Source organism: Grus americana, chromosome 3 (genome assembly GCF_028858705.1).
Source record: "Grus americana isolate bGruAme1 chromosome 3, bGruAme1.mat, whole genome shotgun sequence".
NCBI classification, from domain to species: domain Eukaryota; kingdom Metazoa; phylum Chordata; class Aves; order Gruiformes; family Gruidae; genus Grus; species Grus americana.
The window spans coordinates 112056755-112069741 of NC_072854.1; the positions used below are offsets into that span (position 1 = coordinate 112056755).

Here is a 12987-nt window from a genome sequence, read left to right on the forward strand (position 1 = left end):
CTGTTCCCCAAGGCCTGACGGACTCTGCCATCCATCACAGCCGAGATGCTGGTGCACGCTGTTGGGTGTAATCGTTGGTCCCTCCCATTTTGAATGGACTGTGAAGAAGTACAATAAAGCTCACGCTATCTTCTGGAAGAATTGAGCTCTTCCTGTCTCACACAACAAAGCTGTCGTTTGCAGCTCAGTCCTTGGGGGTCCCCCCCCCGTGCCTGTGGGACGCTTGGCTATGGGGGCAGAGCATGTGGGGAAGGGCTGGACTGCTTTCACGGGGCAGTGTTTAGCTCCGTTCAGGTGAAAGAGTGCTGTCAGAACTCTCTGCCTGGCTTACGCTGCTGATCTCGGTGCTCTGCCCTCGTCCTCGTCTTGCCATGTCTTGGTTGAGGCGTAGACGTGAAATGGAGAGAGGTGATTGTCCTCACTCATGCACAGCCCCTCTTCCCACAGATGAAGGCAAACAGGCCAGATCTTTGGGGGTACGTTGTTTTATTAGAGTTCTATCAAAGATATTAGAGGAGTGGTGTAGAGGGAATGACGGAGTCCAAAAGTGGGAGCAGGTGCCTGGGGCCTGGTCAGCGTCACCTGGAAGGAGAAAAGTGAGAAGAAAAACAGGTGACCGTGGTGCCTTGTTTTTGAAAAGGCGGTCTTGAGTTCTCAGAAGCCCTGTCAGCAGGGGGAGATGCTTAAGGGCTGGTTGTTGACAAGCAGAGGAGGAGAGGGCAGGCTGCCTTACCTTTCCCAGGCAGTAGTCTGCTGGCCCTGGCTTCACTGTTTTCTCGCCTCCAAGTCCACTTTTGGTTCCCATTGTGTACATGGGAGCCTTCTTTTTGTAGATGTCCAGTTCCACTTTGGGGAACGCAGCAGGACCTGGCGTCTGTAAGAGAGGCGGGGAGGTTGCTGGGTACAAAAGGCAGGTGCCGATTCTTGCCAAGTGCCCACAGGGGCTGCGCGAGTTGAGCTGGCTGGCCAGAGAAGTGGTGTGAGGGGCGCGGAGCGATGGGAACAAGGGCACCTCCTGTTTCCCTGCAGAGAGGCAGATTTCCCCGAGGAGGAGGGAGGTTCCCATCAGTGCCGATGAGCTTTGCCCCACCAGAACTGTTAGTGCTGGAAAATGAGGCATCGCAGGTGTCAACAGAGCATCCCCTCTCCCACTGTTAACAGCAGGAGAGCCAGGGGACCCCGTGGCTTCTCGGGTTTTGCCGCTGGCGCATAGAAGCGTGCGTTACGAGAGGCTGCAGCAGGCGCTGGAGTCCTTCTGCCCCGAGGAGAGAAGCTGAGCTTCAGCTGCTGACGTGAGAGAGCAGAGACGCATAGCTCACCTTGGAAAGGTCTTCAGCAAAGCCATTGTGCTTACTCCTCCCTTTCATGGAGTAGCACGGGCTGGCGTGGGTGTAGGCTGTGTTGGGTCCCACCAGCCGAGGCAGGGTGTAGGTGCCAGGACCTGGAAGGGCAATGGGAAGAGAGCGCGTGTGAGTCCTGCAGGGAGAGGAGCGGTACCAGAGCGGGAGAGAAGCAGCCTGCCAAGCCTGCTACAAGGAGCAGGAAGGATGCCTCGCCCCTCCTCCCAATGCCTCCGTCTTCTGTCGCATGCAGCGTGTGTTGGCAGCTCCAAGCCTGAGTTGCCAGTCCTTCTGTGGGGTGGGAGAAGCTGGTGCTCTGGGACACCAAGCAAGCTTGTCCTGCTGTGCAGGCTTTTCCCTAGGCCTGTTGAAAAAGCCGCTCGGCACATTTTCCCTGGAGGGCACGCAGGCTGCAAGTGTTTGCGTATTTGCCCGAGTTCCCTCACCTGGAGATTGGTTGGTTTTGAGAGCCTTGTGCCGGAAGGCCATGGACTGCACCGGCGCGCACTGGTAGAGGTGTTTGTCGGCCTTGTCGGTGGAGTAGTCGCCTAGGGCAGAGGAGAAGCAGAGAAAAGCAGTGAAGCTGGGCTCTTTTCCTCAAGCCAAAGGGGAAAGGTCAGGAGGAGGCGCTCAGCCTTGTTCGCTTTCCGTCTGGAAACCTCTGAAGCCTCTTCAGGGTGCAAGCTGACGTTTTGTACGCCGGTAGCACAGGGCAAAAGGAAGGCGCGCTTGTCTTGCCTGAAGGAAGTGCTAGAGAAATGGTACTCACTTGGTCCAGGGGTGATCTCTGTCTTCACCTTGGGAAGTCCGCAAATGTGCTGTGCTGGAGCCGTGTGCTTCCCATGCCTGGTGATGGAGGGCTGGACATAGTACCGAGGACCCGGAGACGAGCTGTCTGTCATGGGTGGTTTGGCCCCTCGCAATGTGTATGCAGGGGCTTTGGTTTTGGTGGGATTGTGAGCCAGGTATCCTAGGAAGAAAAGCTTGTGAAAGGACACCTGCCTGCAACGGCATATTTAAAGCTAGTTTCTAAGAAGTGGAGTGGCTGGAGTTGCTGGCCTGAAGAAATTCCCTTCCTGTGCGACTTTTTCCTCCAAGCATGATGCCAGCAGGCCAACACGATGGTACAATGACTTCCAGCAAGAACGACGTAGGCATTGTGCAATTCATCAGAATACCGCCAAAATGCTATTGTTATGAAGTATTGCACCCCAAAACAGTTGCTCAGCTAACTTGGCATGAGAGCATGGAGGCCTGGAGCAAAGGGGAATGGAGCTGTGGCTGCTTGTCCCCTGGAGGTAGTGGGTGTGGTGCACCCCCCTTGCGATGGTGGTTTTACCTGTTGTCCCAGGGATTGAGTATTTGGGTCCCGGGCTGGTGAACTGCGCTAGGATGGGACCTCGTGGGCGATGAGGTCTCCAGGTGCCCACGTAGGCTCCGTCCGTGTTGGAGGTGGCTACAAAGCCTACGGCAAGAGCAGAAGAGTTACCGAAGGGCTTCCCTGACAGAGGCCCGGTGCGAAACCTCCCTGGGAGGAGCAGCAGTGCTTCACCTTTCTCGGCCTTGGCCATCAGACTTGGAGTGGATGAACTACTTGACTGCTGCAGCTCTCGGTCGCGGAGCGCGGCGAGGGTGAGCAGGCAACCTCTCGGTCAGGAGAGGTTCTGGTGCCTGCTGCCAGGTGGCCTTGGGGACATGCCTTGGCTCGTCACGGAAGTGCACTGTGACCTCATACAGGCTCCTGGCGTGTGGCAGATGTGACATTTGTGTCCTAGGACTGATTGAGAGCTGGGGAAGTCCAGCTTGCAGGGCCAGACCTTCATGACGTGTGCACGGCAGAAACACGCAACGAGGGAAAAACTGATGGCGTTCACGCGTTTAATCTAGCAGCCTTACGTTCTTATACTGTTGGGCTCACGTAATAATAAGAATGTACATTTGAACACCTGGAATTTCTATTTCGCCTCTTATTTTCCGCATGTGTCTTAATCTACATTTTTTTTTCCTGGCAAGGGCAACGTGGGCCTGGTGTTAGTAAGCAGAATTTGCTGCCGGGAGCTCTCGCTTAGCAAGGTGTGGCAATACCTCTGTGGTGCCGCTTTAGGGAGTTTGTCCTTGGAAACAGAGGCAAGAGAGGCCTTTCCCAATGTGCAGAAGAAATTGTGCAGACTCGTGTGTACTTTCTAGGTTATGCAAGAAAAGCTAGTTACCATGTTTGAGGCATGACAGAAGCCATCACGCAGCACCAAAACCATCACATTCTGGCACAAGATAAATGTGCTTCCCCTGTACTTCCCAACCCTATTGGCTATAGGAGAAAGTAGGAGGCTTAGGGTGGTGGGATAAGCGTCCTGCAGTGCCCAACTCATCCTAGTACGCCCTGCCTCTGCCCGCAGCTGGCTCACGTACAGGTGAGCTGCTGGGCTTTCATTTTACAGGGTGGTTGACTCTGAATGTCAAAAGTTGTCCTGGAGACTTCCTCACCTGAAATGCCATCCTTTCTCCTTTCTAAGCCTCCTCAGAGGTTACTTCTGAAAATCTGGCATGATTTTTAAACAATTGTCTTTTCTGCTCTTGTGACTGCTGCCACCCGCAAACGCAAAAGCAGAGGGAGAGAGAGAGGGTTCCCAAGCCAGTACCCCCAGGGGCAGAAAAAGGGAGCTAGTGCCGAGAGGCAGCTCTGTCTCAGCGTGGGCGGGGATGAGAGGGAAGGCGGCAGTTTAAAACCCAGTGTACCCGCCCTTTCAGCAAAGCCACTGAGGCGAAGGGCTCTGGAGCGGGGGATTGCTATGAGGGCCCCTTCCTAAAGTGGCAAAACCGCACAGGCAAAAGCACAGGGAGAGAGAGGATTCCTCTGTGGCCCCCCCGGGGCAGAAAAGAGGGAGCTGCTGAGGAGAGGCACCTCTGTCTCAGCGTGGGCGGGGATGAGAGCGAAGGCGGCAGTTTAAAACCCCGTGTACCCGCCCTTTCAGCAAAGCCACTGAGGCGAAGGGCTCTGGAGCGGGGGATTGCCATGAGGGCCCCTTCCTAAAGTGGCAAAACCGCACAGGCAAAAGCACAGGGAGAGAGAGGATTCCTCTGTGGCCCCCCCGGGGCAGAAAAGAGGGAGCTGCTGAGGAGAGGCACCTCTGTCTCAGCGTGGGCGGGGATGAGAGCGAAGGCGGCAGTTTAAAACCCCGTGTACCCGCCCTTTCAGCAAAGCCACTGAGGCGAAGGGCTCTGGAGCGGGGGATTGCCATGAGGGCCCCTTCCTAAAGCGGCAAAACTGCACAGGCAAAAGCACAGGGAGAGAGAGGGTTCCCCGGAGCAGAAGAGAGGGAGCTCCTGATGAGAGGCAGCTCTGACTCGGCGGGGACAAAAGCGAAGGCAGCCAAACCCGCTCGCATACAAGAGCAGTCCCCAGGGAGCGCAAGCGGCCAGGAGCATGGCGAATGATGGGGGGGCAGGCAGGATGTGGCGCGGCAGTTTGCGAGGCAGTTTGCGCAGGCTGGGTGTGTGGGTAGGGCACGGTACTCATCCTGGTTCTAAAGGGCAGCTCACCTGGTGGTCATCCCCCTCCCAGGAGAGGACGGGCTATGGTTTCCACTTGCCTGAAAGCCATTGACAGAAGGAATATGGCAACCCACATGGAGTTCCCATGCAAACATACAGCTGTCCAGGTCTCTGGCTGCAGGGAGTGCGTGAGCCTGTCACTGGGACCGGAGGGCAGCAGTGACAACAGCCGGTTTTGGTGTGACCAGGTGGATGATCTGTTCAGCCTGGTGGCAGAGCTGAAAGAGGAAGTGGAAAGATTAAGGGGTATCGGGGAGTATGAGAGGGAGATAGATTGGTGGAGCCACACCCTATCATCCCTGAGGCCAAGGCAGCCGATGGGTGCTCCACAAGAAGCAGAGGATCCCCTACCCTCTTGCCACCAAGTAGAAGGAGAGGACCTTAGAGACAAGGGGGAATGGAAACAGGTCCCTGCTTGGGGTAGCAGGCGAATCCCCTCCCAGCCTCCCTCACTCTCCCAGTTTCCCTTATACAACAGATATGGGGCTCTGGAACTGGAGGGCCAGGTAAATGAGAATGTAAGTGAAGGTCCATCTAGGGGGTTGCCTAGGGTGAGTCAGTCAACCCCTTGCCTTTTGACTGCCTCTGTTAAGAAAAAAAGGAGGGTAATTGTCATAGGCGAGTCCCTTCTGAGGGGAACAGAGGGCCCAATCTGCCAACTAGGCGCATCCCACAGGGAAGTCTGCTGCCCCCCTGGGGCCCGGATTAGAGACGTTACCGGGAAACTCCCTGGTCTGGTACAGCCCTCTGATTATTATCCGCTGTTGGTTATGCAGGTTGGCAGTGATGAGGTTGCAGAGAGAAGTCCAAAAGTGATGAAAAGGGACTTCAGGGCACTAGGACGATTAGTTGAAGGATCAGGAGCACAGGTAGTGTTTTCCTCAATCCCGTCAGTGGCAGGGAAGAATACTGAAAGGAACAGGAAAACTTAACTGATCAACATGTGGCTCAGAGGCTGGTGCCACCGGTGGGATTTTGGGGTTTTTTGATTATGGGGAGGTTTACATGGCACTGGGTCTGCTGGCGACTAATGGAGTCCAGCTATCTCAAAGAAGGAAAAGGATTCTCATGAGCTGGTGAGGCTCATCGAGAGGGCTTTAAACTAGGATCGAAGTGGGAAGGAAGTATAACCAGGCTCACTAGAGAGGAGCCTAGGGGTAGCATGCCAGTGTTGGGGGTGAAATTGAAAGCCCAGCTCAAGTGCATCCACACCAATGCACGCAGCATGGGCAACAAACAGGAGGAACTGGAAGCCATTGTGCAGCAGGATAGCTGTGACTTAGTTGCCATCACAGAAACGTGGTGGGACAAGTCTCATGACTGGAGTGCTGCCATGGATGGCCATAAGCTCTTCAGAAGGGATAGGCATGGAAGGAGAGGCGGTGAGGTGGCTCTGTATGTTAGGGAGTGTTTCGATTGTATAGAGCTCGACGATTGTGATAATAAGGTCGAGTGCTTATGGATAAGGATGAGAGGGAAGGCCAGCAATGCAGATATCCTGCTGGGAGTCTGTTACAGACCACCCAGCCAGGATGAAGAGGCAGATGAAGCATTCTACAAGCAGCTGGCAGAAGTCTCACAACCGCTAGTCCTTGTTCTTGTGGGGGACTTCAACTTACCAGACGTCTGCTGGAAATGCAACATAGCAGGGGAAACAGTCTAGGAGGTTCCTGGAGTGTGTGGAAGATAACTTCCTGACACAGCTGGTAAGCGAGCCTACCAGGGGAGATGTCTCGCTCAGCCTGCTCTTCACAAACAGAGAAGGACTGGTGGGAGATGTGGTGGTCGGAGGCCGTCTTGGGCTTAGCGACCATGAAGTGATAGAGTTTTTGATTCATGGTGAAGTAAGGAGGGGGATCAGCAAAACCACTAACACGGACTTCTGGAGGGCAGACTTTGGCCTGCTCAGGACACTGGTTAAGAGAGTCCCTTGGGAGACAGTCCTGAAGGGAAAAGGGGTTCAGGAAGGCTGGGCATTCTTTAAGAAGGAAGTCTTAAACGCACGGGAGCAAGCCGTCCCCACGTGCTGTAAGAAGAACCGGCAGGGAAGATGACCGACCTGGCTGAACATGGAACTTTGGCTGAGACTCAGGGGAAAAAAAAGGAGAGTCTACCACTCTTTGAAGAAGGGTCAGGCAACTCAAGAAGAATAGAGGGATCTTGTTAGGTCATGCAGAGATAAAATTAGAAAGGCAAAAGCCCAGCTAGAACTCAATCTGGCCACTGTTGTAAGGGATAACAAAAAATGCTTTTACAAATACATTAACAACAAAAAGAGAGCTGAGGAGACTCTCCGTCCTTTATTGGATGCAGAGGGGAACACAGCCACCAAGGATGAGGAAAAGGCTGAGGTACTTAATGCCTTCTCTGCCTCAGTCTTTAATAGTCAGACCAGCTGTCCCCAGGGCATTCAGCCCCCTGAGCTGGAAGACAGGGACGGAGAGCTGAAGGAAGGCCCGTGGATGTTATCTACCTGGACTTTAGTAAAGCCTTCCATACTGTCTCCCACAGCATTCTCTTAGAGAGGCTGGCAGCTCATGGCATAGACAGGTGCACTCTTCGCTAGGTAAAAAAAAAAAAATAGCTGGAAGGCCGAGCCCAGAGAGTTGGGGTGAGCGGAGTTAAATCCAGTTGGCAGCCACTCACAAGCGGTGTTCCCCAGGACTCAGTCTTGGGGCCAAACTTAATATCTTTATCGATGATCTAGACGAGGGGATTGAATGCACCCTCAGTAAGTTTGCAGATGACACCAAACTGGGTGGGAGTGTTGATCTGCTTGAGGGTAGGAAGGCTCTGTAGAGGGATCTGGACAGGCTGGATCGATGGGCCGAGGCCAACTGTATGAAGTTTAACCAGGCAAGTGCCAGGTCCTGGACTTTCATCACAACAACCCCATGCAACGCTAGAGGCTTGGGGAAGAGTGGCTGGAAAGCTGCCTAGCAGAAAAGGACCTGGGTGTGCTGGTTGACATCTGGCTGAACGTGAGCCAGCAGTGTGCTCAGGTGGCCCAGAAGGGCAACAGCATCCTGGCTTGTATCAGCAATAGTGTGGCCAGCAGGAGTAGGGAAGTGATTGTGCCCCTGTACTCGGCTCTGGGGAGGCTGCACCTCAAATACTGTGTTCAGTTTTGGGCCCCTCACTACAAGAAGGACATTGAGGTGCTGGAGCATGTCCAGAGAAGGGCAATGAAGCTGGTCAAGGGACTGGAGCACAAGTCTTATGAGGAGCGGCTGAGGGAACTGGGGTTATTTAGCCTGGAGAAGAGGAGGCTGAGTGGAGACTTTATTGCTCTCTACAACTACCTGAAAGGAGGTTGTAGCCGGGTGGGTGTTGGTCTCTTCTCCCAGGTAACTAGCAAAAGGACAAGAGGAAATGGTCTTAAGTTGGATCAAGGGGGGATTTAGATTAGATATTAGGAAACATTTCTTCACCAAAAGAGTGGTCAGGCATTGGAACAGGCTGCCAGAGAGGTGGTGGAGTGACCATCCCTGAAGGTGTTCAAAAAACCTGTAGACGTGGCACTTGGGACATGGTTTAGTAGACATGGTGGTTTTGGGTCGACGTTTGGTCTTGATGATCTTAGAGATCTTGTACAACCTTAATATTCTATGATTCACTGCTCTGTCAAGCTTCCTGATAACACCCCAAGTGGTAACGGGATCGTGCAGGAGGGGGTTTCTCTTGCTCTCCTGGAGACAGTAAGGCGGAACAGACACATCATCGGCCTCGAATCCTAGTCGAGCAAGGCTGAAAAGGAGCCCCGAAGCAAGCACTCTGTGGCTGGCTGCGCTATTCACGAGAGGCTTGGGGAGTTCACGCCAACATACCTAGACCATCACATCCAGTCACCAAGTCTTCCCATTGCACTCACAAGCCACGTCTCAGTATATGCAAGAAGCAGAAGCTCCCATTTTTCTTTCTAGGTACATATATCATTCCAGCCTGGCCCATATCCCTCTTTTTAAGAGATTTGGTGGCACACAGAGCTGAGATTGATGGTCCGCTTAAGCGTGCAGCCAGCACCAGTCTCTATTACTGAAATGAGCTGATGAGAAAAGTTGAAGAAGCCCCCTCATGTTCCACAGTATCTCCCAAACAGCCAAACCTCTCTCACCAAGAGAAAATGCGTTGGCCCTTCCTCTTCTCCCTGTAGAGAAGTGTCACCAGGTTGCAACTTGCCAGTTAGGCTCCCCTTGGAGATAACAGCCAATTACAAATGGAAAGTGTGCCGGGGAACTTCAAATTCCAGCCCTGATACATGGCACAAGTTAAAGGCAATCTCACATCACCAGCAGGAAACATTTGTTCTTTGATGTGACCCTCGGTGTACAGGCAGACTAATAATGGGAAAAGGTAGATGGGCAGGTAGGGCAGCAGCAAAAAACTTCCTCTGCCTTCAGTATCTCCAGGTTTCTGTGACTTCCCGGTGGTAGAAACCTGAAAGAATTGCACAGTGCCGTAGGCCGCGAGGGCTGGGGAAGATGGGGTTGTTTCCTCCTTGCAGCTGTGCAAAGGGCTGAAGTCTGCCAACACCTCTGTCAGGCCAGGGCGCGTCTCCTGGCAGGTTGCTGAGAAGAGCAAAGGTCTGTTCCCCAAGGCCTGACGGACTCTGCCATCCATCACAGCCGAGATGCTGGTGCACGCTGTTGGGTGTAATCGTTGGTCCCTCCCATTTTGAATGGACTGTGAAGAAGTACAATAAAGCTCACGCTATCTTCTGGAAGAATTGAGCTCTTCCTGTCTCACACAACAAAGCTGTCGTTTGCAGCTCAGTCCTTGGGGGTCCCCCCCCGTGCCTGTGGGACGCTTGGCTATGGGGGCAGAGCATGTGGGGAAGGGCTGGACTGCTTTCACGGGGCAGTGTTTAGCTCCGTTCAGGTGAAAGAGTGCTGTCAGAACTCTCTGCCTGGCTTACGCTGCTGATCTCGGTGCTCTGCCCTCGTCCTCGTCTTGCCATGTCTTGGTTGAGGCGTAGACGTGAAATGGAGAGAGGTGATTGTCCTCACTCATGCACAGCCCCTCTTCCCACAGATGAAGGCAAACAGGCCAGATCTTTGGGGGTACGTTGTTTTATTAGAGTTCTATCAAAGATATTAGAGGAGTGGTGTAGAGGGAATGACGGAGTCCAAAAGTGGGAGCAGGTGCCTGGGGCCTGGTCAGCGTCACCTGGAAGGAGAAAAGTGAGAAGAAAAACAGGTGACCGTGGTGCCTTGTTTTTGAAAAGGCGGTCTTGAGTTCTCAGAAGCCCTGTCAGCAGGGGGAGATGCTTAAGGGCTGGTTGTTGACAAGCAGAGGAGGAGAGGGCAGGCTGCCTTACCTTTCCCAGGCAGTAGTCTGCTGGCCCTGGCTTCACTGTTTTCTCGCCTCCAAGTCCACTTTTGGTTCCCATTGTGTACATGGGAGCCTTCTTTTTGTAGATGTCCAGTTCCACTTTGGGGAACGCAGCAGGACCTGGCGTCTGTAAGAGAGGCGGGGAGGTTGCTGGGTACAAAAGGCAGGTGCCGATTCTTGCCAAGTGCCCACAGGGGCTGCGCGAGTTGAGCTGGCTGGCCAGAGAAGTGGTGTGAGGGGCGCGGAGCGATGGGAACAAGGGCACCTCCTGTTTCCCTGCAGAGAGGCAGATTTCCCCGAGGAGGAGGGAGGTTCCCATCAGTGCCGATGAGCTTTGCCCCACCAGAACTGTTAGTGCTGGAAAACGAGGCACCGCAGGTGTCAACAGAGCATCCCCTCTCCCACTGTTAACAGCAGGAGAGCCAGGGGACCCCGTGGCTTCTCGGGTTTTGCCGCTGGCGCATAGAAGCGTGCGTTACGAGAGGCTGCAGCAGGCGCTGGAGTCCTTCTGCCCCGAGGAGAGAAGCTGAGCTTCAGCTGCTGACGTGAGAGAGCAGAGACGCATAGCTCACCTTGGAGAGGTCTTCAGCAAAGCCATTGTGCTTACTCCTCCCTTTCATGGAGTAGCACGGGCTGGCGTGGGTGTAGGCTGTGTTGGGTCCCACCAGCCGAGGCAGGGTGTAGGTGCCAGGACCTGGAAGGGCAACGGGAAGAGAGCGCATGTGAGTCCTGCAGGGAGAGGAGCGGTACCAGAGCGGGAGAGAAGCAGCCTGCCAAGCCTGCTACAAGGAGCAGGAAGGATGCCTCGCCCCTCCTCCCAATGCCTCCGTCTTCTGTCGCATGCAGCGTGTGTTGGCAGCTCCAAGCCTGAGTTGCCAGTCCTTCTGTGGGGTGGGAGAAGCTGGTGCTCTGGGACACCAAGCAAGCTTGTCCTGCTGTGCAGGCTTTTCCCTAGGCCTGTTGAAAAAGCCGCTCGGCACATTTTCCCTGGAGGGCACGCAGGCTGCAAGTGTTTGCGTATTTGCCCGAGTTCCCTCACCTGGAGATTGGTTGGTTTTGAGAGCCTTGTGCCGGAAGGCCATGGACTGCACCGGCGCGCACTGGTAGAGGTGTTTGTCGGCCTTGTCGGTGGAGTAGTCGCCTAGGGCAGAGGAGAAGCAGAGAAAAGCAGTGAAGCTGGGCTCTTTTCCTCAAGCCAAAGGGGAAAGGTCAGGAGGAGGCGCTCAGCCTTGTTCGCTTTCCGTCTGGAAACCTCTGAAGCCTCTTCAGGGTGCAAGCTGACGTTTTGTACGCCGGTAGCACAGGGCAAAAGGAAGGCGCGCTTGTCTTGCCTGAAGGAAGTGCTAGAGAAATGGTACTCACTTGGTCCAGGGGTGATCTCTGTCTTCACCTTGGGAAGTCCGCAAATGTGCTGTGCTGGAGCCGTGTGCTTCCCATGCCTGGTGATGGAGGGCTGGACATAGTACCGAGGACCCGGAGACGAGCTGTCTGTCATGGGTGGTTTGGCCCCTCGCAATGTGTATGCAGGGGCTTTGGTTTTGGTGGGATTGTGAGCCAGGTATCCTAGGAAGAAAAGCTTGTGAAAGGACACCTGCCTGCAACGGCATATTTAAAGCTAGTTTCTAAGAAGTGGAGTGGCTGGAGTTGCTGGCCTGAAGAAATTCCCTTCCTGTGCGACTTTTTCCTCCAAGCGTGATGCCAGCAGGCCAACACGATGGTACAATGACTTCCAGCAAGAACGACGTAGGCATTGTGCAATTCATCAGAATACCGCCAAAATGCTGTTGTTATGAAGTATTGCACCCCAAAACAGTTGCTCAGCTAACTTGGCATGAGAGCATGGAGGCCTGGAGCAAAGGGGAATGGAGCTGTGGCTGCTTGTCCCCTGGAGGTAGTGGGTGTGGTGCACCCCCCTTGCGATGGTGGTTTTACCTGTTGTCCCAGGGATTGAGTATTTGGGTCCCGGGCTGGTGAACTGCGCCAGGATGGGACCTCGTGGGCGATGAGGTCTCCAGGTGCCCACGTAGGCTCCGTCCGTGTTGGAGGTGGCTACAAAGCCTACGGCAAGAGCAGAAGAGTTACCGAAGGGCTTCCCTGACAGAGGCCCGGTGCGAAACCTCCCTGGGAGGAGCAGCAGTGCTTCACCTTTCTCGGCCTTGGCCATCGGACTTGGAGTGGATGAACTACTTGACTGCTGCAGCTCTCGGTCGCAGAGCGCGGCGAGGGTGAGCAGGCAACCTCTCGGTCAGGAGAGGTTCTGGTGCCTGCTGCCAGGTGGCCTTGGGGACATGCCTTGGCTCGTCACGGAAGTGCACTGTGACCTCATACAGGCTCCTGGCATGTGTCAGATGTGACATTTGTGTCCTAGGACTGATTGAGAGCTGGGGAAGTCCAGCTTGCAGGGCCAGACCTTCATGACGTGTGCACGGCAGAAACACGCAACGAGGGAAAAACTGATGGCGTTCACGCGTTTAATCTAGCAGCCTTACGTTCTTATACTGTTGGGCTCACGTAATAATAAGAATGTACATTCGAACACCTGGAATTTCTATTTCGCCTCTTATTTTCCGCATGTGTCTTAATCTACATTTTTTTTTCCTGGCAAGGGCAACGTGGGCCTGGTGTTACTAAGCAGAATTTGCTGCTGGGGGCTCTCGCTTAGCAAGGTGTGGCAATACCTCTGTGGTGCCGCTTTGGGGAGTTTGTCCTTGGAAACAGAGGCAAGAGAGGCCTTTCCCAAAGTGCAGAAGAAATTGTGCAGACT

General features: G+C 54.2%; 2 protein-coding genes across 2 annotated transcripts; both read right to left on the bottom strand.

Moving 5' to 3' along the window:
* Positions 1-489: 489 nt before the first annotated feature.
* LOC129204583 (outer dense fiber protein 3-like) lies at positions 490-2911 on the bottom strand. Its single transcript, XM_054820809.1, has 6 exons — positions 2680-2911; positions 2110-2310; positions 1787-1888; positions 1320-1441; positions 734-874; positions 490-582 (listed from the first exon to the last, which is right to left on the bottom strand). The coding sequence occupies exons 1-6, from the start codon at positions 2909-2911 to the stop codon at positions 490-492; spliced, it is 891 nt and encodes a 296-aa protein (XP_054676784.1).
* A 7054-nt stretch (positions 2912-9965) lies between these two features.
* On the bottom strand, positions 9966-12387 carry LOC129204584 (outer dense fiber protein 3-like). The gene is made up of 6 exons (XM_054820810.1): positions 12156-12387; positions 11586-11786; positions 11263-11364; positions 10796-10917; positions 10210-10350; positions 9966-10058 (listed from the first exon to the last, which is right to left on the bottom strand). Exons 1-6 carry the CDS (start codon positions 12385-12387, stop codon positions 9966-9968), a joined length of 891 nt encoding a protein of 296 aa, XP_054676785.1.
* Positions 12388-12987: the final 600 nt, after the last annotated feature.